Raw genomic sequence first — 27,008 nt, 5'->3', positions numbered from 1 at the left:
TGCGAATCCTCTAGAAAATCTAAGAATTCTGTTGTCACGTGTTGAACCAAAAAGATTTTTCCCAGTTGATAATAAAACCTAACGACTGAAGAAAACCAATTGTCACCAAAAGATGATGAAGGATAATGGATTTGTTCTAAGCCATTATAAAATGTTGTTTCGATAGTCTGAGTCTTACACCATGAGAACAGAGTAATGAAAATACTGGTTTTAAAAGCTGTGTGAAATACCACATTGCTGAAGGTAGGCCAAACGTGAAGCAGGTGAACTGATAGGCTTCATGATTTCATTATTATTGGAGGTATTTTTTGTGATTTTTGTGTATAGGGATCATTAAATTGCCATTTTGCAGGTCTAGATGGACCATCCAATCTCCTTGGATTAGGGCATCTCTTACCTATAGCATTGTTTCCATCTTGAAGTAAAGGGAAACAACAAAGTGAATTGTTTGAGGTTTATTACATTTTCTTATGTCGTCTGCACACGAGAAGCATAAGCACGAGGGTGAGGCTGCAATGTATAACAAAGACAATAAACAAGATTATTAAACAAAGAACCTTTATCATAATAATCTAAAGACACATTCAATAGAATGCTTAGCTTAACTGCAAGCAGCAAGAAAAGAGGACTTGTTGCTCGCACACAGATTGGCTATATGTATTATTCAATGATTATTTGGTTTATTAAAACTTGTTTCCCATTTGGTATGTCTCTTAAAGTATCATAGGCACCATAGTTTTCTTTTTAATGTATACACATCTTGGCTATTGTTCAGTTAAAATAATGACATTAGGGATAAAAGGAGCCCTCTGGACTTGTCATAAAATCTTAGCCTCCCTCAGCGGCTGGTGCTTTACTGCATTGGGACTCCACCCATATCCTTTGTGGCCCCTTTACTTTAGAGTCTTTTGACCATAAATATAGTTATACATTGTTAACAGAGCTCCTGCATGCCTTCTTGCTCTGGGACAAAGGGACAGGCCGTCAGGCACTTTCATAGCTGCACTGAACGTGTTGGTATGTGTTTGATGCTGTGCTGTAGCGCAAACAGGGCTTAAGAAAATATATCCCTGCCGTTGACTCTGATCCCAGGTGATGTTGTTTCCCTTCCCCCTTCTCTTTCTGGCGGCACCATAGAAATTAGCCTTGACCATTACACTTTTCAGCTCAGGCTGTAGAAGACTAAGCATCAGTCAAAAACTATTTCCCACCCTTTCCCATTTTGCATTAGGATGGGGAGGAATTAGGAAGCACCATTAACCACACCCCACCCTGTGATAAAATGGAAAGAGTTAAGAAGAGCATAAAATACCTTGTACTCCTTGTTATCTAATGCCAGGCTGTATCCACTTCTAGTTTTTTTAATTGAATACTGGATCCCATCAGTTATGAAAATAGCTTAGAAAGACACTCTGTCAGTGGCCTGTAAAACTGATCTGATTGTTTCAGCCCTGTCGTTAATGCACAGATGCAACATAGGCATGAAAGTGGCCTCCAGATATGACCAACAATATGACAAAAGCAACAGACTTTGAGATACAACAAAAAGTAAGTTCAAATCTCGGACTTCTGAGTGCCTGTATAGTAAAGGCAAAAAACCTGCTCAAGTCTATTGTCCTTTCACTTTCCCGTGTTTCTAAGGAATGTGTTCACTGGAAGGATCTGTGTTTGACTTCATGGCACTGTTAAAATCCTGTTAAACTCGGTCAACATTTCATACTGCTGAGGTCTATAAAATGAGTACTCCAAGCTTTCTGTTTTTGGCTTGGTGGTATGAGATCATCAAATTCCTCATTCCTTCTCTTCTCAATTGAGTGGGCATGTTTACTTGTACTGAGAAATTGTATGGAGCTCTATCTTCAACCCTTTATTCAATTTTGATCACAAATCTTAAAAGTACACATAAGCAACAAATACCTCATCAAACAATTTAAAAATATTTAAAAAGTCCCAAATGGATCAAATAAAATGAGATACGAAGACATCAATTTACATGATAAAACACTATTATATACTAGTTACAAAACCTAATCACAAACAAAGCAATACTATTACACTTTACTGTTAAACCCTTTTAAGTGCTGCCTAGGTTAGATGTTGCATCATAAAGTACATAAGGTGCCATTGACAGCTTGAGCATTAGATGTCCAAAGACAATTGCTATCAAAGCCAAATCTGTACTAGTCATGACACAGAGCGCTGGTGTATAGCCCGCTCCATATAAGTTGCCATGAAGTGGCATAACTTTACTGTGGATAACCTTTCAAGAAACTCCAGGAGAGCCCTGCATGCCTTATCTTAGCCTGCTTTAGAAATGGTAGAATGTATACAGATCTCAGTGCAGAATAGAATTTATTAAACAGAATAAAGTGCATAGAACTTTGTGCAGACAATCCATCACACAAACAGGCTGGGAGAGTAGTGGAGAAAATCCCATGTGTCAGATATGCCAATACTGTTGAAAAGTCATCTAACCAACCAGTATCTATGTTGTAGGTTATTCACCCACAAAAGATACGACTCAATGCCCAGCAACTTCTAATTTGAGTGTGAGCTACAACCGTTGACAGACCAGAATTTTTTGCCATCCTTTCTCCTGCACATCTGTCTAAGAAGTCTTTTGCCAAATATTTCTGAAAGTTGGGGCGGAGTGTGGTAGCATTCAGGAACAACTCACCCAAGGCCAACCAATTACAGGTCTTGGATAAATAAGAGCCAAGGTATTTTAAGTATCTTTTCCAGGGCAAGGCAATCAGTCAGGACTGCACGATTAAATGTAGTCTCGTCCATTTTTCAAATCCTTAACCATAGGTGAAGGGTCTGCAGTCTTACAAAATCACTTATGTGCCCATGGCCAATTTCCAGAAGGCACACATAATTGCTGGTAGATTTAGGTACAGCGAGCAGTTATGAACCCGTTTTCCACTTTCTCCATCCCCGACTGATCACAAATGCCCCAAACACCTGAACGGCATTTGGCTGTATAGATTTCCAGCAGCTCTTTAATAGGTTTGCTGCTTAATCGAGTGACAAAACCTAAGACTGCTTCTGTGCTCCTGGCTAAAGTAGCTACCCTGTCATCCTTTAGTGTGCGCCATCTCAATTTATCATCAAATAGCACGCCCAGGTAGGAATACGATGAAACCCTGTTGATCTTAGTCCTGTTAACAAAAAAAAAGTCCTGCAAGCCCAAAAACAATGGCTGAAAACCATAACATGCATTTTAGACTGATTAACTGCTAGGTCTAAATTGGACATAGAGATGCAAAACTGATCTAATAGTTGTTGCAACCCATTTACAGTTCTTTCCAGCAGAACAGTATAGTTGGCATAGGCCAAAGCCAGAATTCTGCACTTTCCTACCATTGGGCAGTCAATATCGATATTCCAAAGGTGCTTCTCTGTGCCATTAACGTATAGAGAAAAAAGAAAAGGGGCCAGCACGCAACCACGTGGTACACCACATTCTACTTTAAACCTTTCTGTGATTTCTTCTGCTGGACTATATCTTACACTTGCCGTGACATCTATGTGTAGCTCCCTCTGGAAATCTATGATAGTGGATTCAACACCCATCAAAGCAATTTTTGGCCAGAGCTTTGACCTATTGACTAAGTCAAAGGCTGTGTTTAGGTCCATGTATGCCACATAGAGTTTCTCCCCCCGCCCCCCCTTTGGCCAGTGAGTATTTGCCTATTAATATATACAGATTAAGGCATTGCTGTACGGTCCCAAGCCAGCTTGAAACCTGAACTGGAGATCAGAACGAATGTTGTAGTTTGCCAAGGTTTACAAACAGTCCAATAGGACTCTGCCCATTACCTTAGCTCTCAAATTGATTAAAGAAATAGGCCTGTAACACTTTGGGTCGTCCATAGCTCCTTTTAAAAAAAAATAGGTATAATTATTGCATGAGACATTGCGTTTGCGGGGCCCCACATGAAGTGCAGCCTTGAGAACACTGGTCAAAAGGGGAGCCCACAGAGATAAATTGGCCCCAAAAAGGTTGGCTGGGACTGGCGCCTTCAGTACAGGACACTTCTTAATAGCCTCAATTACATCGGAGACGCCTATATCTAGATTGCAAAAAGGTTAGGCAGTAACTAAACGAGTTAATGACGTCGTTGTTTGGGAACTAACAGTCACCTGCCTTTTCAATACAGGAGATTCCTCATATAGCTGTGAGAAGTGTGTTGCATGGTATATAAAGAACGATGACGTGAAGAGTCTTTATCTTGATTTATTCCAGATCAGAAGTACAATACAAACACGCTGCGAAGGTTACACCAGCGTCTCCGTCCTCAGCCATCTCCCTCAACCGCCTCCTCTCGAATCCCTCTCCCCTCCGGAATGTAATTGTCATCACAGAATGTGCGATGACAATTCCATTCGCATGCGTGAATATAACAAAGTGCCTGACCAATACCTCTGGGGTAATTACTGGACACCACTGCCTTGATCCTTATTCAGGTAATTTGTGGTCACTGTTTGCCAGAACAGCCTGCTGTCGTTTAGCTCACAAGCCTTAACCAAATCATGATAGGGTTCCTCCTTCACTGGCCGTTTGCTGGCCCGCAGTGTTCTAGTCCCTTTTACAGGAACTAACCCTTTCCTGATCTCTTGGTGTATCTTTTAAGCGACTTCAGTAATAAGTTGTGGGATTTAGTACAGGTAGTATCAAACCATCTAGTCTGCTTAAAGTGGGTGGACTTCGGAATGACAGTAAGCATTTCTCGTGCTACCCTGCATATTTTATCAAAATTGTTTAGTATTGATTCAACACCCCCTGCCCTCACATTCCTCCAAACATAGCATGAACTCACTCTAGGAGGCGCAGATCAAATTTGAGAGGAAAAGATCCTTATCAACTTTACATTTTTACAGAAACATGAAAGGTCAGTCACAACACCCCTTCTATCAACATATACCACTAACAAATATGACTGCTCCAATTGGGGAAACCTTTTTATGGTTCCCTCACAAAGGATTACCACTATCGAGGTTAATTCCTACTCTCACGTGCCCACACACAGGTCACTTCCATTTATAGAAGTAGAAAGCTCGCACACCTAATAGTGTCATGCGTCATCCTTGGTTTCTACTTCCCACTCTGGTAAGAATACTGCCACTAAGACAGACTCGACCACCTGTCTCTTCCGAGCAGGAGGGAGTTCTTGATAAGTGATTACTGGATAATAAGACCAGGATCCAGATTCATAAAAATACCATGTTTCTGCCCATTTCAACAAGCCACTACGGGTCTCGGGCATTCAACATTTATTGTGAGGGAACTGTAAAAAGGTTTCCGAATTGGAACAGTCATATTGGTTTGTGCCTTATCAACTTTACCCCAGCTCACAGTCACCCCCTTGTTGGCACTAAAAGATAACAGTGAAGGGAATGGATACACTGAGTCCTGCCTTTTCCCGTCTGTGTGACCACTTATTGCGACTGAAATCAGTCTGCGATTGCTAAGAGGGGAATTTGCAACCTCATAGCTCCCCAGCCGTCATCTTGAATTGTGTGAGAGAAGGATAAAATCGATTAGACTGAAACGACCATGCCCCACAAATGTAGGTGCCTCAACTAGGCCATTGCTAGAAGTGTCAAGGGCATTTATGAAGTTGTACTTCATCAAAAGCAGATTAAATGCTCCCCCAAATGACTATGGCAAAAATGCACAGCAGGCGCTCCATCGGTGTTCTGGAAGTCAAAAGATTTAGCTGGAGCTGTACAGTGTTTAACAATGAAGTCCCCCATCCAACCAATTGCATGACTAGCTTCCAAGGTGCTCAAACATAACTCCATATCATCCTACAAAGATTTCACAGTAACCGAATAATTAGCATCAAACACATTATTATATAAATTCCCTTATAATATATGTTCAGTGTCCCACTTCAGGAGGATTAGCTGATAATGGGGTGAGGCCAAATTAGTCTGGATAACATGACCTGGAAAGGTAAGAGCCACTAGCGTTGCTAGTCCTCCTTTAGTTCTTCCCATGGCTTCAGGGGTAACCGGTGTAGAATAGGTCACAAACCCATCAATATAGAAATCTTCCACTAGCCATGTTTCCTGTAATTGCAAAACCACATAGGTTTGATAAAATTAATACACTCCGGGTTCTCTAGTTTGGCACTTAAACCTGCAGCATTCCAGGAAGCAAAACCAACTCCCACAGAGACACCATGGCTGCGCTGCTGAATTGCAACTGACCTTTCCAATGTTAGGGGGAGCTAGATAGTTCAGTTTGATAGAAATGTGCTTCCCTGCCTGCTTCCTGGCCCTCCTAGGGCGTTGTAACACCCGCTTTATCTTTCATCTAGAATATGGTGTTCTTACAAAGCACTGTTTCAGTGCCAGTATTAGCTTTGACAGTATTATTTATAAATGAGGTATTCCTCTGTACTAAACAAAAATAGAACGCATACCGACTCAGACAAAAACACAAAATTGTAAGCAGGCAGAAGAAAACATGTGGACTCAAATATAGACTATGCATATGTTAACGCGTCCCTTTATGATAATTAATTACACATAAGGACTCGTTTTAGGCCAATGAATCTTTTGACCCAGTTGAGAGACACCTTAGGACGAGATAGCTAATCCACATGTCAATCAATACGTCAATAATGTCATCAATATTTATCACAACAATGCATTTCACTTTAGTCAAAGACATTTAATGAACTCAAGACAACACCATGACCTTTCAGTCATGAATAACCACACCAGTTTAGTATAATTTTAGTGATTTTTATTCCCTATTTGTTACAATACTACTAGCAAGTTGATTAATCTCAAAGCCAATAAGCATAATAGCATTGTCACGATATGGCTACTCTGATAAGATTTCATCAAAGCAAGAATCACAAACATCAGGATATAGCAAGACGTGAACATAGACTGTCCTTAGCAGAGTATGGTTAACACATTATTCCACAAAGCATAGATTCAGTCATTTGTCTATTTGCGTCAGTTTTGTGAACCCTCTTAACTAACCTCTGATTAGCATTGGCATGTTGGGCTTCATGCAAAACAATTTAGAACACCAATTTGGAAAAAAACTAGCTAAGGTCTCCGTCAAAAGAAGCAGTTGGTACCTAGAAAGGAAAAGCAAACAGACAATCACAATTTCATTGACAAAGTTACCCTCCACTTGGGGTCAGCACTCAGGTTCAGTCTTCGTCTTCAGCACATCAGTTGATTCGCCATCAGTCAGGAACTCAGCTCTGGCAGAAAAGGGCTAAAGGACACTTCCCTCATAAGGAGGTAAAGTGTAAATGGGCAATCAAAGGACAAGGATGGTCTAAGGTAAAATCAATAAAGTCACTAGGCAAAGTGACAAAGTCTGTGGATCGTAACAGCATCTCCCTCCCTAACTAATCTGGTCACTTCCGTGTATCAAGGGGTTTTATTCCTTTTTCATCATACATTCCCCTAAAATCTTATTGGACAAGGGGTTGCACCCCACTATCTTCAACCAATAGAATTCGTATTATGTCATTGAATCTTTCACCCCGCATCAGTTCTCAGGCATTTTATTGGTTCATATAATTGACGTCTTTAGAGGTAGAATGTCCGGTATGATTTCATCCTTTTGTAATTCTTTGCGCATCTTCGGTCAGTAGCTCCATTGTCTGTACCGGTTTGGGCGACCTTGTATTTAATACTAGTCTACACTGTTGAATTCAATTAATACATTTTACAGGAGCGGTGAAGTTCATGAGAATGGATCTACTATAGTTACATTCAGCTTCTAGTTTGAAGAAAACAAGAGTTCATGTCCTTTAGCGAGTCAGCACATTGCACGTTTTAGAAAAATACATTTGATATGAGAGTCGGGCAGCTAGGCCTCGACTCATGCTAACTGAAGTCTAATGATTTATTAGCAGCTTTTCAGCAACATAATCTTTTATTAAGAAGTATAAAATCATCTTTTAATATATCATTTTAACATTATTAGTCATTTTCATTAGTCCCTGTATATTTTGGCAGCCACTCCCCGTGGGCACATTTCAAGTGCACGTTTTAGCAAAACATATTAATACATTTTCTAAGCGGCATTATTGTACATTAGTTCATAAACATTTCATGTTAATATAGATTATATAAGCTACGCTCTCTCACATACAAAAAGACACATACACACTGCATGCCCTGACACAGACACATGGGTACACACAGCCAGGAAAAGGGCAAATAACAACTTCACAGGCTCAAACATAGACACACAGTAGTAAACCAGAGAAAACAAAATACGCTTTGAAATTGTTCAATTCTCAGATTTTAAACGTGGCCTACAATTGCCATATATTATCAATCAATCAAAAAAAAAAATATTGTGAGTAGAGAAGACCAAACAGCGCTTTAAGCTGATCATGACACATTGTTTGATGTGCACATAAGTCAGCAATGGGTATTTTCTTTGCTGGTGTACTTTGAGTGAAACTGGTTTTCGAGTGATGTTTATGGGGAGAAACTCACTATGATGCATATCGTCTTATGGAAAATGGGCACATTTGCAGGTGGGTTTTCTGATCTGACGACCTCTTGTCAGGTGACAGCATCCCTCAAAAAGATCATGCAAATTTTGTTCACCAGAATTTTTGTTCAAATATTTAGTTAAGTTCTTTCAGAATTGTGTATTACAATTGTAAGCTCGGTCAATTTCTTAGAGTCTGTAGTAAACTTGACAATTATCGACCATTTTTTTTTTTTTTTTTTTTTAGAAAAAAGAATTCAATGGTGAGACCTCAAACCCTTCTTAGGAGAATCTGTCATTCGTATGGCCCCTATGCACCAGGCTTATGTGTTTTCCTATTGGTGCTTAGACGCGGAGAATGTTATAAAAGGTAGAAAAGTAGAAACAGGGCAAAGTAATGTTAAGGAAGAACGGGGGGGGGGGGGGAGGGAGGGAAATAGAAGCTGCAAACGTCAGATCAAGAGATATGAAGTGTAGTGTAAAATATGACAGGGCATTGCGGCGGAATGAAAACTGTGCAAAGTCGGTATTCGTATCCCCATTATTCAGCAGCGGGCTTCCAAGAAAAAAAATGTTTTCAAACAAATTAAGCACTGTACACAAAGCGTTTTTGTGGAGGCTTTTATCTTTGAATGTGAAGTTATCCGTATTATGTCATTACAGTTTGCTGTCTCGTGGTGAAACCTGCAGAAAAATCATATTTGGGTCTAGTACATCGTTTATCGATATTATGGTGCCGTAAGAGCAGGTAAAGAATACTTCTTGTCCCAGTTAGGTTATCCCCCGGGATAGATATCCATTCGGAGATTCGCTGATTTTTTTTCTTTAAAATAATACACCATTCGCAGATGGCCGCCGCTTTCGCTCAGTGCTGAAGTCCGCTTACCTAAGGCTCCGGAAGTTTCATTTTTGCGGTGGCGCATGCATAACACAACCAATGGGGCGTGGGTTCGGGGGCCGGCGCGCTCCGATGTCGCAGCGGGCCCAGCCAATCGGGGGCGGGCTGAACAGACGCCGCCAAGCTCGGTTTCTTGCAGTTGACTGCGGCTGCCAGAAGGAGAGTCTGGGAAGAAGGCGCAGAAGGACTTAGTTGGGGCTTCTCGCGCGGGAGAGGGGGGCCCGGAGCCAGGCATATTCTTACATTTACTGACAGGGCAACGCGCCGCCGCGCCTTAGAGACAGTAGTTGCTCTAACACCAGCCGACCATGGTGGACAGCAACCTCCACAGTACCACCAGCTGAGTGCACATCAGGGTGAGTGCTCGATGCTGTTGATAAAAAGGTGTTGTGTTTGCACGCTACAGGGGAGCAGCTGGATTACTCCGCCTAAGGGTCTGGAGGATCCAGAGGAAAGGGCAATAGTTGTTCAGAATGTGTCAAGGGTCGGGGCTTATTATGTACTTGCAAGATTGGGTGTCTTTGGTAAGGCGAAGGTCCTGTGTGCTTATAAGTTGCCTGTGTGTGAGTGGTTGGTCTCTAATGATCATTCTTGATTTGCTTTAGAATGGGACACGTTTTCTTGGGTCTGACTGAAGGGGTGGGGCTGCCCACACTCCTGGCACAGCTGTCAGCCCTGGGGAGTTGAAAGAGGGGAGGGGTCGGTGGCAGCAGATGTTTGGTGCCATATTGCCGAGTCCTGTCACTTAGGGGGATGTGGCGTTGTACGCTTTGTCGGGTGCAGCCCTTTGGCAGTTCGATAGTTGGACATTTGGTACGTCGCTGAGGGTGCCATGGCAAGGCAATAGAGAATGTGAATAGCAGGTGATCCAAGGGTGCAGATCGATGTACCCTTCCTGTCACCTGCATAAGGTGTGATGATAGAGGGTGGTGCAGTCTTTTTGGAGGTGAACTGGCTGTTAGGTTTGACAGCCAATGTTGCAAAATACTGAGCTCAGATTGGGGCGCCTGCTTTGGAAGCGGCTCCGCCTGTATTAGCTTTTAAGAAAGCACAGCGAGCTGCACCGCCTGGACAGCTGCTCTTGACCCCAAATGCTGCATAACCTTACTCCGAGTGACGGGCCGGTATTCCGGCGCAGGTTCCCAGTAGTGCACGGGGGCGGGTGATTCCGGGGGTGGCCGCTCCCACTTGTTTGTCTCTGTGGGTGCAGGTAGCAAGGGTGACGGTGCCAAGACGGGGCGCGGGTGTGTGTGTGTGGGGGAGGAGGTAAAATGGCTGCCCAATTCGATTGTTTTTGTTTCGGTGGCCTGAGCCGCCCTCCGGAGCGGATTACACGTAGATTGTTTGTGTCTTTGCTGCCGGTGTCTCTGGGGTCCGGGCTGTTATCACTCATCGATGGCGACATTGTTTGGCTCCAAAGTCACCGGTGTTAACTCTGCACTGTCCTAGCTTCGGATCTCTAAATCTATCCCCTTGATTTTTAATCTTTGGGACGCAGTCATTCAGCACCGGCACCCCCTGCTTCTGTTCCCTTCAGCCTCTGCTCTTGCTGCAGTCCCCTCCTCGCGGCCTGTCGGCTTATCCTCCGGTGCCCTCTGCTTCCTCCTGGTGGAGGCGGCGTTGCTGAGCCTGTCCTCGCGTAGTGACAGGCGGGGCTTCGGGAGACCCGGGCCCCGTTGCTCCGTCTCCCCCTGTGTGGTTGACCCTGTGGTTTCAGGGCACCGGCTGTTCTGTAGGCCGCGCGCTTCTACCATGAGTTGGGCAACCTGCTGATCTTGTGTGCAGCGGGTAATGTTACCGGAGGCCCGGCTCTCTCATCAAGCAGTGGGAGTTTCATTACCCCTCAACCCGTTTGGCAGCCGAATTGTGTCGTTCGCAGCAACTTGCACCCCAGTTCGCTTTTCAGCACAAGGAGAAACACGAGGTTTACTTTGATTTCAGTTCCACAACCTAGGCCTAGTGGTGCGGGTGGATCTACCGGGAGCCTTCCACGCTGTGAGCACACCGCATGCTCACAACATTGAACCGTCTTTCACTATTGTGTCTTAAAGTCATTGAAGATTCAGGTGTTCAAATGTATTGATTAATGTCAATGGTCTGATTTATTTCGTAGATTACAGAAGTGGCTCCGTCAGTGATTGGGCTTCAGTAGCAGGGATTTCAAGAACGTAGTAACATGGCAAAAGAAGTAAGTGCAGTCATATTCATGTTTTCTTCTGCAAACATTACACAAATTGACATGCATTGCATCTTTTTTATACTGCGCCTGCTGCCTGTTCACCCCCCCACCTTATCAAGTTCTATAGTATTGCTGTTTGACAACTCAGGTGCAAAATATAGAACATAATTTCTAAAGTGAGTCACATGACCATACGTTGTATCGTCAACTTCCTTTTATTTCCGATTCAAGCCGTGCTTGTACTTACTGTTAAAGTGATTTGCTAACAATTGACGGTACATAAGTTTGGTTCCACAATGGTACCTGCTTAACTGGCCTATTATGAACTTATTGTAGCTTATCAAAATAGACTAATACGACTTTAATAACAATGTTAACGGCGTTTGTGTAGCCCAAGTCTGCAGTAGTTACCTCCTAGCATTTTGGAGTATCTGGGATGTATGTGCTGGCATGGGTTCTGAGTTTACTCGCACACTAGAAACTGAGTTGTCGTGATGACATTTCAAACATTGAGCTACGATGTTCCCTCCCTCCGCCTATGCAGTGTTCGTTGTATACTTTTTGTATATTTCAACATTTTGGCGTTGCAGTGGCATCAACACTAGAACAACAGGTGTGCAGAAGGGCAATTCACCACATTTTTATTTGATAGCGTGATTCAGAGCCCAAAGGATTATTTAACCAGACGAACGTTTGGCTTTAGCGGGTTTACATTTTGTGCAGCATGATAATTCCAAGTACCAAAGGATGTAAACTGGTTCTATTTCGTACCCTTCGTTCATCTTATACATTTAATGTAATTTGTTTTGTTTGTCCTCCTTATCATCTGTTCTCTCTTCCCTCCTGTTCAGTCTTCAATTTAATTTAATGCGCATCTTATTTAAACGGAATGCTCGATCTTTCAGCGCATTCAGACTCTTTAGTTTGTGGTTGAGTAGCGCAAACGCGTCCGTTCATGATAATTTATTACACATCAGGACTCGTTTTAGGCCAATTAATCTTTTGACCCTGTTGAGAGACACCTTAGTACGAGATAACTAATCAATATGTCAATCAATACATCAATAATGTCATCAATATTTATCACGACTATGCATTTAACTTTAGTCAGTCATTAATAAATTCAAGACGCTACCATGACCTTTCAGCCATGAATAATCACACCAGTTTAATAGAATTTTATACGTTTTATTCCCTATTAATTACAGTCTAAAAGCAGATGCGTTAATCTCAACACCAAGAAACATAATAGCATAATCATGATATGTCAACTCTGATAAGATTTCCTTAATGCGAGAATCACAATCATCAGAACATAACAATGCGTGAACATAGATCAACTTAGCAGAGTGCCAATATCGCGTCAGTTCAACAAAGCATAGATTCGGTCATTTTGTCTATTTGCGTCAGTTTAGTGAACACCTGCCCTAACCACTGATTAGCATGTTGGGCTTCATGCAAAACAATTTGGAAAACATCTAACTATGGTCGCTGTCAAAAGTAAGCAGTTGGTACCTAGAAAGGAAAAGCAAACAGACATATCACAAATGCATTGTCATAATTACCCTCCAAGGTTTAGGTCAGCACACAGGTTCTGTCTTCGTCTTCAGGACATCAGTCAATTCGCCATCAGTCAAAACTCAGCTCCGGGGCAAAAGGGCACTTCCTTCATAAGGAGGCAAAGTGTAAAATGGAGAATTCTAAGGGCAAGGATGGTTTTAAGTAAACCAACAAGTCACCAAAGAGAGTGACAAAGTTTCTGGACAAAAAATCATTAGCATTCCCTACCTAATTCTAAATGACTCCCCGTGACATGGGTTTTTATCCCTTTTCCATTGTATATTCCCCCCAAATTCTATTGGTCATCTGTTATACCTCACTATCTTTAACCTATCATTAAATACATTAGGTAACCTAACTCTTCACCCCATATTATTTTACAAGTCTTTGATTGGTCTTCATAATTGACGTCGTCAGAGGTGGCACGTCCGGTATGATTTAATCTTTCTGTATTTCTTTGCACATCTTTTGGTCAGCAGTTCAATTGTCTTCACCGGTTTGAATGACCTTGTACATTACATTAATCTACACTGTTTCAGTTTGTTTTTAACATTTATTCTGCAAACAAGAAAAGGCTGTGAGAACGGATCTAACATGGTTACATTCGTCTTTTAGCTTGGAGGAGAAAATAATAATAAGGTTGTGTCCTTTTATGAGTCAGCACACTGCAAGATAGAAAAATACATTTAATATGAAAGCCAAGCAGCTAAATTTCGGCTCATGCTGACTTAAGGCCTATGAGGATTTCAGCACAGATTCAATAATGCAATCATTAGTATAAACTTATTTAAACATAATATAAAACATTTTGTTCATTATTATTAGTCTACGTATATATTGGCGGCCACTCCCCGTGGTCACATTTCAAGTGCACGTTTAAGCAAAAATTATTATTATTGTTTCTATGCAGCATTAATTCATAAACATTTCATGTTAATATAGATTATATAAGTTACGCTCTCAGTCCCTCCTCTGATGACATTCATCACACAAACCTTTCCCCTTTGACCTTTCACCTTAATTTTTCACTTTACGCATAATGCGCATTTCAACATCTTGTCCCTTGTGTGAACTCTCCCAAATTTCATTAAACATTTTCTCCCTTTCATTTTCTTCATTCTTTTTACTCCTCTTTGTCCAATTTCTTTTAATTTTGTCATTTATTTTGCAAGCTCCCCATAATCCTAATATACAGGCCAGAACAATTAATAGACCACTTAATATTTTTGCAAGTACCCCATTCCAAATGTTACTAAACCAGCTCGCTACTCTGGCAATTCCCTTTCCTAATTTCTCCCACACTCCGGGTTCCTTCAAATCTGCACTATCTTTGGTTAGGTTAGTACCTCTAATCTTTTTACTATTATCAGGTATATATGAGCAACAATGACGCTCGTTGAGCATCTTGCAGACTCCACCGCTCTTTGCTAAAAGAATGTTTGAAGCAAGCCGATTTTGAAGAGTCATAGCTCTTTCCGCAGCAAGTTCAGTATCCATCAGGAGTATAGCCCTGGGAAATTTGTCAGCATGTTATCCACAATAGTAGACAACTTTTGAATCTTCATGGAGTTTAAAATAACCCCTACCGAAGGAATTATGGCTCCAAATATGTCACCAACGACAGCAGCCGCTGTCTCTCGTTTTTGTCTAGTATGTTGTAATTCAGACGTTTTAGGTATATGTTTTAAGTCATCAATCTGGTAAATCTTTGGGAAAACTATTCCCAAATAGCATGTCCCATACCATCCCTTAGGGAGACGGTAATAAGCATTAAGTCCACAGATATAATAGATTCCAGGGATCACTGGGTCCTGTCCATTTAACATGAATGTCCATTTACTCTGAAACAAAAACACATGCCTGCATTCACTCGTTCCCACAAATAGTGTCATGTTCAGATTTCGGCCTATATATACAAAGTCTTCCTACATGTAATGCATCTATAGCTAGTTTGCCTTGCGTCTTTATTGCAGTGTAAGCATAATCATTTGCATATGTACGTTTCTCTAGCCCCTTTTCTAATCATTCTTTCAATGCTTTGCGTCTATCATCAGTGTGAGCCAAAAAGCTTTTCTCTACAGGTGTTAATAAGCAAGTCAGATTATTGCGGTGTGCATAAGCTGTCCCAAATGTAAGTGTTGGTTCAAAGAAACCTCTAACTAATTTTATACTATGCTCCTTAGCTAACTTGTTCAAGAACTCAATTACAGGCACAAAAGAGAACACTACATCCAAATTTGAATAGAAGTATTGCACATGCTCCTGATTATAGAATCTTGTTAATAGCAAGCTACAACTTATTCCATATGTTGAAGGAAGACTATGATAGGTGACCCCTTCTTGCACTGATAAAGGAATCTTTGTGCACACAACAGTTTTTCGCATCCATCGTTTCAACATACTCATTCAGCAATAGAAGACATTAGTGGAAAGTTCCCCCTTTGAGTTAGTTCCCCTCATGTAAGTGTCTTGCATCCTGCTCAAACTTTTCCCACAGTGTTAGCGTTGTAATCTCAGGTTTTGAAGCATTGTTAGTCACTTTCTTATCCAACCACGGCATTCCCACAATCACACCTACAATTAATATCGCACACACGATACCTAATATAAGACTCAACCAACCACACACCTTACCCTTTTTGTTACTACCTCGATTATAAGCCATGTCTGTAAAGAATCAGATATCAGAACAATAATCGATTGAGGAAGATGTAAAATTCTCTTTTTTTTTTTTCTTAATGCAAAAAGTCTCTTTCAAATCAGGTTAGCAGCTTGTCAGAATAGGCTTTTCAAAGTCAATTCAAGTTATCAGTGTCACATCAGGTAATTCATAAGTCTCTTTCTGAGCTTTTCCAACTTTCAATTTCTTTTCAATTTCAGTTTTAACACAGTCTCTTTTCCTGATTGATTTCAGGTACCGTAGTATTGGCCTGGTACTTCTCGATCAAAACAGAACGCTAAGAATTCTTGTTGGCATTCAGATGTTGTTGCATATGCCCATTCAGGACCTGCGTACCTTCTATTTGCAGTTCTCTTTCTTTTCAATCTGCGTTCGCCTTGCAATTCTCCTTCACTCAGATCTTCTGTTCTTGTGGTGTCTGTTTCTTCTGTTATTGTTTCACCTGGTACGATCCTTTCTTTCACAGCCTGCTTCTCTGGCCAGTTATCTCCCTTATGCGTCTTTTTCCTGCTTGTTCTTTCAGGACGCTGAACAGCACCCTCCTCTTGTGCAGTGGTGTTTTCTCTTGATGGACCTGCAATTGGCTCAGGGGATGCCGGTGTATTTTGCTCTCTCTCCACTATTTCTCCTTCTTCTTCTTCTGGATCTGTAACGGGTTCAAGCTCTAACCCGTATCCGTCTGCTTCTGGGAGAACCTCTCCTTGATTTAGTTCTCCTGCTGCCTCTACTGAGATAGGCACATTGTCACCTCTCTTGAACTCGTTTATTGTTTGAGGGACTAGGCTGTTCTCAGTGGGCTCTCCTACAGTCTCAGTTCTCTCTTGGCTGTTTTCAGGCCCTGAGACTTCTTTCTCTAGAACTGTTGAGTCGGAATCTTCAAGTTCCTCATCAGTTGGACATGTTACCTTTTTGTGTGACTGGCATGTATCCAGTTTGGAACGCCTGCACATTTCACAGCAGTGGTTGTTGTCAATATTACTTGATATGGCCCCTTCCAGCACGGCTCCAAACGCGACTTTCTCACATGCTTCTTGACAACCACCCAGTCATCGGCTTGCAGAGTGTGACCTGGATCACTGATCGGTGGCAACGTGTTGGCTTCCACCTGGTGAGAAAAAGAGCGAACCACATCAGCCAAACCTTTGCAGTAGTCCAACACCATATCATCCGTGATATTCACAAGAGCATTTGCAGGTATTGCGGGCAGCCTCATAGCTCTACCCATAAGGATCTCATGGGGTGATAGTCCTGTCTTCTTATCAGGGATGTTCCTCATCGACATCAGCACTAAGAGCAATGCATCTGGCCATTTCATATTGGTAGCTGCGCACATCTTCGCCATTCTCGATTTCAAGGTACCATTCATTTGTTCTACTAGTCCTGATGCTTCAGGACGGTAGCTACAATGCAGCTTCTGTTCAATGTCTAATGCGGCACACAAGAGCTTAATCACCTCATTGTTGAAGTGTCTGCCCCTATCTGATTCTATAGAGACCGGAAACCCGAACCTGGGTATTAGTTCCCTAAGCAGCAGCTTTGCAACTGTGAGACTGTCGTTTCTACATGTGGGGTAGGCTTCAATCCAGTGGCTGAAAACACACACAATCACCAACACGTACTTCAATCCTCCACAAACAGGCATCTCAATGAAATCCATTTGCATCTTGCTAAATGGACCACCAGCTCTCCCTATGTGGCTCAATGTTACCACAGTCCCTTTTCCGGCGTTCATCTGTTGCCAGATGATGCACCTGTGACAGGTAACCTCTCCCGCATGTCTGAATTTTGGGTTAAACCAGTCAATCTTGAATGACCTGATCATTGCATCTCTCCCAAGATGTGCCTGTCCATGGTAAAGCCTCGCAAATTGTGACAGAAGACTGTTTAGCAAAAACAGTTTCCCCTCCTCTGAGACCCGCAAGTCATCAGCTCTTTGTACGCATTGCATTTTCTGCCAGTAGCGTTTTTCCTCCTTGCTAGCACGACTCTGTAGTGTTTTTAGCTCATCTAATGTATCAACCACCCTTAATGCAAGGTTCAAACATGTCATTTTCGGTTTGCAGTAATAATTCCCACTGATCCTTGAACGATATACAGTTCAATGCGCAAAATCTTGCGACTTGATCTGCATAGCCGTTTCCCATGGACACAAAGACTTCTGACTTAACATAAGCTTTGCATTTCACCATGGGAATTTCAAGAGGTAACTGAATCGCATGTAACAAATCCTTAATTTGTTAACCATTTTTCACAGGAGAACCAGAAGAGGACATGAAACCTCTCTGTGACCACAATTGGCCAAAATCATGTACAATTCCAAATCCGTATCTGCTGTCAGTATAGATAGTGACTCTCAGATTTGTAGCTGCATGGCATGCCTTAGTAAGGGCAATTAATTCTGCCACTTGTGCGGAATACACTCTCTCGAGCCAGGAAGCTTCAATAATACCAGCTATGGTACATACAGCGTAACCATCTCTCAGCATTCCGAGTGAATCTCTCAAACAGGATCCATCAACAAACATAATGCAGTCATTTTCCTTTAACTGCATATCTTGAATATCAGGTCGGGGCTTGGTACATAGTTCTGTTACCTCAAGACAATCATGCTCCACTTCCTCTTCATTATTAATCTCGGTACTTTCAACAGGAAGTAGAGTTGCCAGGTTTAATACAGTACATCGCTTCAGTGAAACATTAGGCGATCCCAAAATGATTGTCTCATATCTGGTAAGTAGGGCGTTTGTCATGTGCTGGGTCTTAGTTCGAGTCAACAGTATTTCAACTGAATGTGGGACCATTACTGTTAAGGGATGTCCCATCACTATGCCTTCACACTGCGTGAGGCTTTGACCAACTGCACGCAAATAACCCGGTAAGGCTGCTGCGACGGGGTCCAAGGTAGCTGAAAAATATGCTACAGGGCGATTTGCACCTCCATGGACCTGTGTTAAGACAGGCAAAGAACAAGCATCACGTTCATGACAAAACAGTAGGAAAGGTTTCGTATAATCAGTCGTACCTAAAGCTGGTGCTCTGCACATACACTCTCTCAATTCCATGAATGACTCAAGCTCTTCTTTGGTAGGGTTATGGTGTACAGTTCATCCTTAATCTCTTTTCCTGTTAGCTTTATCAATGGTTTTGAGATAATTGAGAAGTTGGGTATCCACTGGCGACAGTAGCCCACCATTCCCCAAAACACCCTGACATCTCTTTGTTGTCGGGGGGTTCATTTGCAAAATGGCTGTCACCCTTTCCTTCGATATTCTCCTGGACCCTCTCTCAATCAAGTGTCCTAAGTACTTCACCTCTTTCTGACAGTATTGCAGCTTCTTTGGCGACACTTTATGTCCGTTCTTTCCTAAGTGATTCAGTAAGGCAATTGTGTCATATTTACAGTCATCTTTTGTCCTGGACGCAATCAGCAAGTCGTCAATGTATTGTACTAGTGTCGAATTGAAAGGCAGTACTAAGGATTCTAAGTCCTTTTTCAATATCTGATTAAAGATGGACGGTGACTCAGAAAACCCTTGTGGAATTCTGCACCAACTGTACACCTTGTCCACGAATTTAAAACTGAATAAAAACTGACTGTCCTCATGAAGAGGCACCAAAAAGAAGGCTTGTGACAAATCTATAACGGTGAACCATTCAGCATCGCACGGAACCTGAAACATGATTACTGCCGGATTTGGCACTATGGGGCAACACTTCACCACAATCTCGTTTATTTTTCTCAAATCCTGCACAATTCGAACCTTCCCACAGGGCTTTTTCAGACCCATTATCTGTGAATTACATGGACTGCTCAATAACTCCTTCAGGACTCCCTGTTTCACAAAGTTCGCAATTATTTGTGCCACCTGGATAAGAACATCTTGTGCCATGTGATATTGTGGCACCTGGGGAAACACTGCAACTGGCTTTACTTGTACTTTAACTGGTTCCACTACTTTTATCAGTCCCACTTCTTTTCCTGTCAAATCCCACACCTTCTCTGTCTGTTCCCTGTAATTCAGGTGGTAAGTCAGTCACTGTAAACATCGTGAATAATGTTATCAAAGGGTAATCTTGATTCACGGTTTCTGTCTCTAACTCTGAGAACTGACCATCATCTCCTTCATCATCACTGTTTGTCTGCACCTCAATTCCATCATTGAAACAGGTAATTGAGCATTTCGTCTTGCACAGTAAGTCTCTTCCTAGTAGGGACACCGGACTTGAATCACAGACTACAAACTTATGCAGTCCCTGGAAGTTGCCAATCTCAACTTGCATTGGATCTGTAATTGGATTTGTCAAGTACTGGTTTGCTACTCCGACCACTCTTATGGTACGTCCCAAAAGTGGCAATTTCTGAACCTCTGCAGTTATGACTGTAGAGCCTGTAGCTCCGGTATCAACCAAGAATGAAACCTTATGACCCATTACCTTTCCCTCTACATAGGGTCCCCTCTGATCTACCACTAGGGACGCGGCAAGCCTGCACTCTTCACTGTCTGAACTGTCATCCTCCTTTATTCCATCTTCACCACGCAATAGGAATTGCTGTACTGTATTATTTTGGCTCATCACTTGACCTGTGACCTGCTGAGGAAGCATCACCTGTTGCTGTCCCATTGGAGCCATTGGTAATTGAATTTGTAGTCTAGGTACCATGGGAACCTGCTGTTGTACTTGCTGCATTTGCGCTGGTTGAACACGCGGCATTTTCATTTGCTGCATGGGTTGTAACCCTTGCATCTGGACCATGTTATTTTGAAAGTTCGGGTTTTGATTTCTCAATTTTGGAGCTCTCATATTTTGCAATTCACCGACATTAGTGCTTTGTTGAACGACACCATCCTGCACCACATTTGGGCATTCCCGCTTCCAGTGCCTCACGCCCCGCACGCGTGACATGGTGACCTCTTTTTCATCCCTTGTGCGTCATTTTGAACCACAACAGTATTCAAGTCTGGAACGTGATTCACAAAACCTCGACCTCTTGGTTGTGCCTGAAACTCACCATTCCCTTGCGGTTGCTGCTGAATTCCATTTCCCTGCATTTCTGCCTGCGCAGCCCTTATCTGCATCACCATCACTTTCTCCTTCAACTTTTTCTGCTTCAGCTCAATCTCATCACTACAGTATTTCGCATACTGCAACACCTCATCAATCGGCTTCGCTTGCCAACAGATTAAATGATTGTTAATCCTCTGGCTAACCTCTGGTCTCAACCCTTCAACAAATCTGAACACGAGATGGTTCATGTCTTTCGGCTCAATGGTCTCAGTACCACTGTAATGTTTGAATGCCTTCAACAACCTCTCATAATAAGCATGTATCGATTCCTTAACCTCCTGTGAGGTCCGGTCAATTTTCTGCCAATCAGTCACTTTGGGCGACTCTTTCTGCTTCAAAAACTCAATTACTTTGTGATAATTTTTTCATCACCTCCTCGGAGGGTGCTCCGGTCACCTTATCCCTTGCCAGCTCCTGCGTCGGCCAGTCTACCCCTCTCTTGCACTCAAGCCATAAGTTGGGCGGAACAATGATCTCAAACAAGGTATTCAAGTCTTCCCATAGACACTTCGCAAGCTTCACAAACCTATCTGTTTGTTGGTACCACTCGATCGGTTTCTCCCTCAACCTGGGATAATCATTTGTAAAAGATAGGATGTCTCCCCTGGACCACAGTACATGAATTAGAACCCCACCAGCTGTTTCTCTCATTGGTAGCATATTTACTGATTCCGTATCTGGTGTAGTTTTAGCTTTACTCGATCCTGGGCTGTCACCTTTCTCCTTGTCTCTTTTTTCTTAGTCCATCTGCCTTGCCACTTTTCTAACGCTCCCCAGATTTGCGCACTTTGCAATATTTCCTCTAAATGCGCTTTCATTCCGGCAGACCTCATAGCGCAGTCTTTTGAATCAAGGTCTAACCTGTAACTTCTTTTCAAATGTTTAGTATTCTCAATATCAATATTGTATTTGTCTGCCAGGTTTGCTAATTTCTGATGTACCTTTCCTACTTCTTTAGAAATCTTAGGGCACAGGTATCTCAATTCTACTTCTGTGTATGACTTTAATCTGTTTACCCCCATTGTTCCATCCACTAATTCAGCAGCTTCCACGGCCAGTCTCACAAAGTTCAGGTAATCATCTCTCTCTGCCGTTATTGCAGCAAGTTGTGAAGGTTTATTATTTCCCAGCCACTCGTTTAGTTGCTGCACAGAAAAACCTTGCAACAAGATATTTCCGGCCTGCATTATTGGAGTCTGTGATATTTCCACACTCATTGTCTGAGGGGCTAACACAATTGACCCTGCTTGTCTTCTCGCCTCAATAGGAGCCCCAATCGGACTAAGGCTTAACAGGGGCCTGAGATGTTCAACTGTTTGTGATCTTGGCGATATTGATCGAGGGGTTCCTTTGAGTCCCCCTCTTATCATTTCCTGGGTCCCCATTCCTTGATCACCTGTCTCAGGTTTACCCTGCGCATATGGTGGTACAGGTGGACCAACAGTAATTGGCAATGATATGGTAACTGGTGTCTGACCTGGTCCCAAACCCCGTGGAGCAGCGACTCCAAAGGTCTGATCCAGTGAAGCCGGGGCAGGTATTAATGGAGGTCCTGCTGCTGGATTATATCCCAGTATCAGGTGTGGCTGCAGCAGGGACAGCAATTGTGGAGTTGGCTCAATCTGCACTAACCTCGATATTTGTATATATCGGGTCTGGCGGCACTATCAGATTTGTAGTAGTCTCTAGTACTGGGACGTCTTGATAGATTCTCTGTATCTGCGGTGGAGATTGCAACTGTATCTGCATGTCTGGCGCAGTGGGTACACAGACACCATTCTGTATTGAACCCGTATCACAAGTCTGTGCTGTATCAGTAACTCCCTTCTCCTGCGTCTGGTTCCCAGGATCCGCACTAGTGCTCGGGACATTGTCGCTTACCGCATAAGGTGGCGGGCGATCATGTAATATCTGATTTAGAAATTCTTCATCGTCTGAATCATCTTCTTCCCAAGATCTCTTAGTTTCTTTAGGCTTACTAGAGTCTTTGTCTGTTTTACATGTGGCTTTCTTCCCCTGTGTTTCATCTTCCTGTGTTATTGCTGGGAACAATTTTAATCCGTCAACTATTCCCCGTCTCCATATTGTACTCTCAATATCCCACCTTGTTTCCGCTAGAGTCTTTCCTGCCCTTTTCAGTCTTCTTTGGTACTTCTCTTGTCTCTGTTTAAGAGCCATTAAATCCCAAATTGCTAAAGCCTCATACTGATCTGGCCTCGGAGGTGGCTTCTGTACACTTAACATCCACCTTAAATTCTCTAGAACTCTCGTATTGAACGTCCCGTGCTCCGGGAACGCCAAACATCCCTCTTTTTCGGTCAATTTGCGCCACTGTTTCATCCATAAACAAGGCGCGACACCTTTTTCCTCCATAACTATGTAAGCTGGAGTACCCTCAGGCGGTGTAGGCTCCCCTTCACTCGCCATAATGTATGCGTCTCCTTTCAGAGTGCTCTTAAAAGCTTTGACAAAATTCATCTTTGCGTCTTTTCTTTCGTCTGTATTTGATCAAAAAGTTACTTTAATTCCCAGGACACTCTTCACCCACCTTTCTCAACCTATTGTCTCTCACGGACGGCAGCCAAATCCGTGCGTGACCCCTCTGAACAACTGACCTACCAGAACTGCAAATGCGTCCCTTTATGATAATTTATTACACATCAGGACTCGTTTTAGGCCAATTAATCTTTTGACCCAGTTGAGAGACACCTTAGGACGAGATAACTACTCAATATGTCAATCAATACATCAATAATGTCATCAATATTTATCACGTCTATGCATTTCACTTTAGTCAGTCATTAATAAATTCAAGACGCTACCATGTCCTTTCAGCCATGAATAATCACACCTGTTTAATAGAATTTATATGTTTTATTCCCTATTAATTACAGTCTAAAAGCAGATGCGTTAATCTCAACACCAAGAAACATAATAGTATAATCACGATATGGCAACTTTGATAAGATTTCATTAATGAGAGAATCACAATCCTCAGAACATAACAATGCGTGAACATAGATCAACTTAGCAGAGTGTCAATATCGCGTCTGTTCAACAAAGCATAGATTCGGTCATTTTGTCTATTTGCGTCAGTTTAGTGAACACCTGCCCTAACCACTGATTAGCATTAGCATGTTGGGCTTCATGCAAAACAATTTAGAACAACAATTTGGAAAACATCTAACTATGGTCGCTGTCAAAAGTAAGCAGTTGGTACCTAGAAAGGAAAAGCAAACAGACAAATCACAAATGCGTTGTCATAATTACCCTCCAAGGTTTAGGTCAGCACACAGGTTCTGTCTTCGACTCAGCTCTGGGGCAAAAGGGCACTTCCCTCATAAGGAGGCAAAGTGTAAAATGGACAATTCTAAGAGCATGGATGGTTTTAAGTAAACCAACAAGTCACCAAACAGAGTGACAAAGTTTCTGGATAAAATCAATGGCATTCCCTACCTAATTCTAAATGACTCCCCGTGACATGGGTTTTCATCCCTTTTCCATTGTACATTCCCCCAAAATTCTATTGGTCATCTGTTATACTCCACTATCTTTAACCTATCAGAAAATACATTAGGTAACCTAACTCTTCACTCCATATTATTTTACAAGTCTTTGATTGATCTTCATAATTGACATCTTCAGAAGTGGCACGTTCGGTATGATTTCATCTTTCTGTAATTCTTTGCACATCTTTTGGTCAGCAGTTCCATTGTCTTCACCAGTTTGAATGACCTTATACATTACATTAATCTAAACTGTTTCAGTTTGTTTTTAACATTTATTCTGCAAACAAGAAAAGGCTGTGAGAACGGATCTAACATGGTTACATTAGTCTTTTAGCTTGGAGGAGAAAATAATAATAAGGCTGTGTCCTTTTATGAGTCAGCACACTGCAAGATAGAAAAATACATTTAATATGAAAGCCAAGCAGCTAAACTTCGGCTCATGCTAACTTAAGGCCTATGAGGATTTCAGCACAGATTCAATAATGCAATCATTAGTATAAACGTATTTAAACGTAATATAAAACATTTTGGTCATTATTATTAGTCTGTGTATACATTGGCGGCCACTCCATGTGGTCACATTTCAAGTGCACGTTTAAGCAAAAATTATTATTGTTTCTATGCAGCATTATCACACATTAATTCATAAACATTTCATGTTAATGTAGATTATATAAGTTACGCTCTCTCAGTAGCATTACCTTCTTTTTAGCATTTTAGTTAAGGCTTGAGAAAGACAGTTTCCGAAATGCCAAGTTGAGGCCACCAATGTCGTCCTTGTTTTAATCAAAATGAAACGGAATGACCCGTGCACATTATGCAAATTGCTTTGTCGGCACATGCATCATCTCTGTAAGCTATTATTTTTGTACACAGCATTAAAGTTAGGATGCTGCGTAATATTCTGAGCTGGTAGGAGGTTGAATTAAAATAGTCGAGAGGCTTTTCAAGCCAATGTTAAAAATACATTGAAAATGTGATTTATCAGGTATTGAATGCAGCCTGTTCCTGCTAAACCAACAATTCTGCATTTTAGTGTTGAGTTGTTGCGCAGGACATGAGGTGTGAGTAAAGACCTGTTTGACTTGGGTAATTAAAAACTACTTTAGTTGCATATAGTAGAATGTCACACTGCTACTTGCATCTTAATATTATATTTCACACTTTCCACCTCACTTTATAAACTGACAGGAAAAAAGTTTCAGTTTAAAAACATTTGGCATGCCTCTAAAAAACTCACACTTTAAAATGATTAATTTGCTCAGAGAACAGCATTTATATTAAGGCCACTATCACCCAAAAGAAAGTTTAAAATAATGCACAGCCTTATTGGTTTAGCTAGTGGCAAATCACTTTTAAACAGTTTTTTTTATTGTAAATGTTTTGCATGTCTTCAGGCAGAGAATTAAATCACTTTAGTATAAAGAAAAATAGAGAAACCGAGATCTCCCCTAGACACAATTTCCCCTTCCACAAAATACAGCTTCCACGGTTCTGTTGAATACTAGCCTGTTCCAGTGGATTTCACTTCAGCAGCGTCCCACCCACTATCTTAAACTTCATAGTACTCCCCCACCCTGCACAACTTGATCTAGTGTCACAAGAACAATTATTAAGTTCTCAGCCTTTTTTTTTTTTTTGGGCACAGTGTGACTGTTGTAGTCACTCATGTACCTATCAAAAAGTGTGGCCTAATGGCTTGTATGTAGTTGGATAGCTCATTGTAAAGGGAGTAAATGGGTGAACCATTAAGTGTGTGACCAAAGTTTAAGGATGCACAAAAATAACCCATTGCTTGTTTCTTTGATTGCTTGTGTCAGTGATGTGTTGCAAGCAGCTCAAAACCAGAAGTGGCTAGTGTTTCATTAATGGTTGCCAAATTAGTAACTGCCAGCCACAGTAGAAGATATTAGAATTTTACAATCGAATAAATCACGTCTTTAGAAAAGGTTGTTCCTTTGATCAAGGTTCACTAATATACATTTATGTGTACATTCTTACAAAAAAAGCGCCTAGCCGGTGAGTTAGTGTTACTTTTTATTCATTTAGTCAAAAACAAAGTAGTTAAAGGAATACAGACATATTTCAGCTCCTGTTTGACCACATTATCTTTAAGATGTAATTGAATGCTAGTCGTTCCTATGCAACTAGACATGAGGCAAACCAGATTCGAGTCCACCTGCAGATATTGCGGCACAGCTTGAAAAATAACATGTCTGACATCCCTAATCGGGTAATGGATCAGTTTTAAGCATTAGGGAAAGAGTTGATATATTTCTCATGGTCCCAAGACTAGTGTGCAACTATCTGGTGTGTCCTTAACACTTGAACTTTGTGCTGCTAGTTCCACAAGGCTGGGGCAAAGTCTTGATTTCTTCTAGAGGTCTTGTTGCTCCGCCAGCCAGTTGGAGATTGGGATTACATGGAGACCACATGGAGACCAGAAGAGTAGACCCATAGAGCCCAAACAATTTAAGAGACCCTTCACAACAAGATGGTGAAGAGAGAGCATGTTGTCGCAGCAGATCAACTAGCTAACTGCTTGGTCCATGTGACGGAACATCCTTGTGATGGTACCCTCCAAAATTCTTGCCCGCTCTGAAGCTGCCCATTATAGGTAGCTTGAG

At 41.8% G+C, this 27,008-nt stretch overlaps 1 protein-coding gene across 21 annotated transcripts in view; it reads left to right on the top strand.

The window, feature by feature from the left end:
* Positions 1–27,008, top strand: part of TFDP1 (transcription factor Dp-1) — a 439,810-nt gene that overhangs the window by 6,249 nt on the left and 406,553 nt on the right. For 9 of the 21 annotated variants that reach the window (XM_069204640.1, XM_069204654.1, XM_069204651.1 and 6 more), the window contains 2 exons: positions 9,152–9,236; positions 11,500–11,574. In XM_069204640.1, the coding sequence (XP_069060741.1) occupies positions 11,563–11,574 (12 nt within the window). In that variant the 5' untranslated portion in view covers positions 9,152–9,236; positions 11,500–11,562. Of the gene's footprint in view, positions 1–9,151; positions 9,237–9,466; positions 9,743–10,126; positions 10,200–10,631; positions 11,382–11,499; positions 11,575–27,008 lie in introns of those variants that run through there. The other 12 variants (XM_069204648.1, XM_069204642.1, XM_069204655.1 and 9 more) reach the window with 8 other exon arrangements.

The sequence above is a fragment of the Pleurodeles waltl genome, chromosome 8, assembly GCF_031143425.1.
Source record: "Pleurodeles waltl isolate 20211129_DDA chromosome 8, aPleWal1.hap1.20221129, whole genome shotgun sequence".
In the NCBI taxonomy this organism is placed as follows: domain Eukaryota; kingdom Metazoa; phylum Chordata; class Amphibia; order Caudata; family Salamandridae; genus Pleurodeles; species Pleurodeles waltl.
This window is presented reverse-complemented; position numbering and strand designations above follow the sequence as displayed.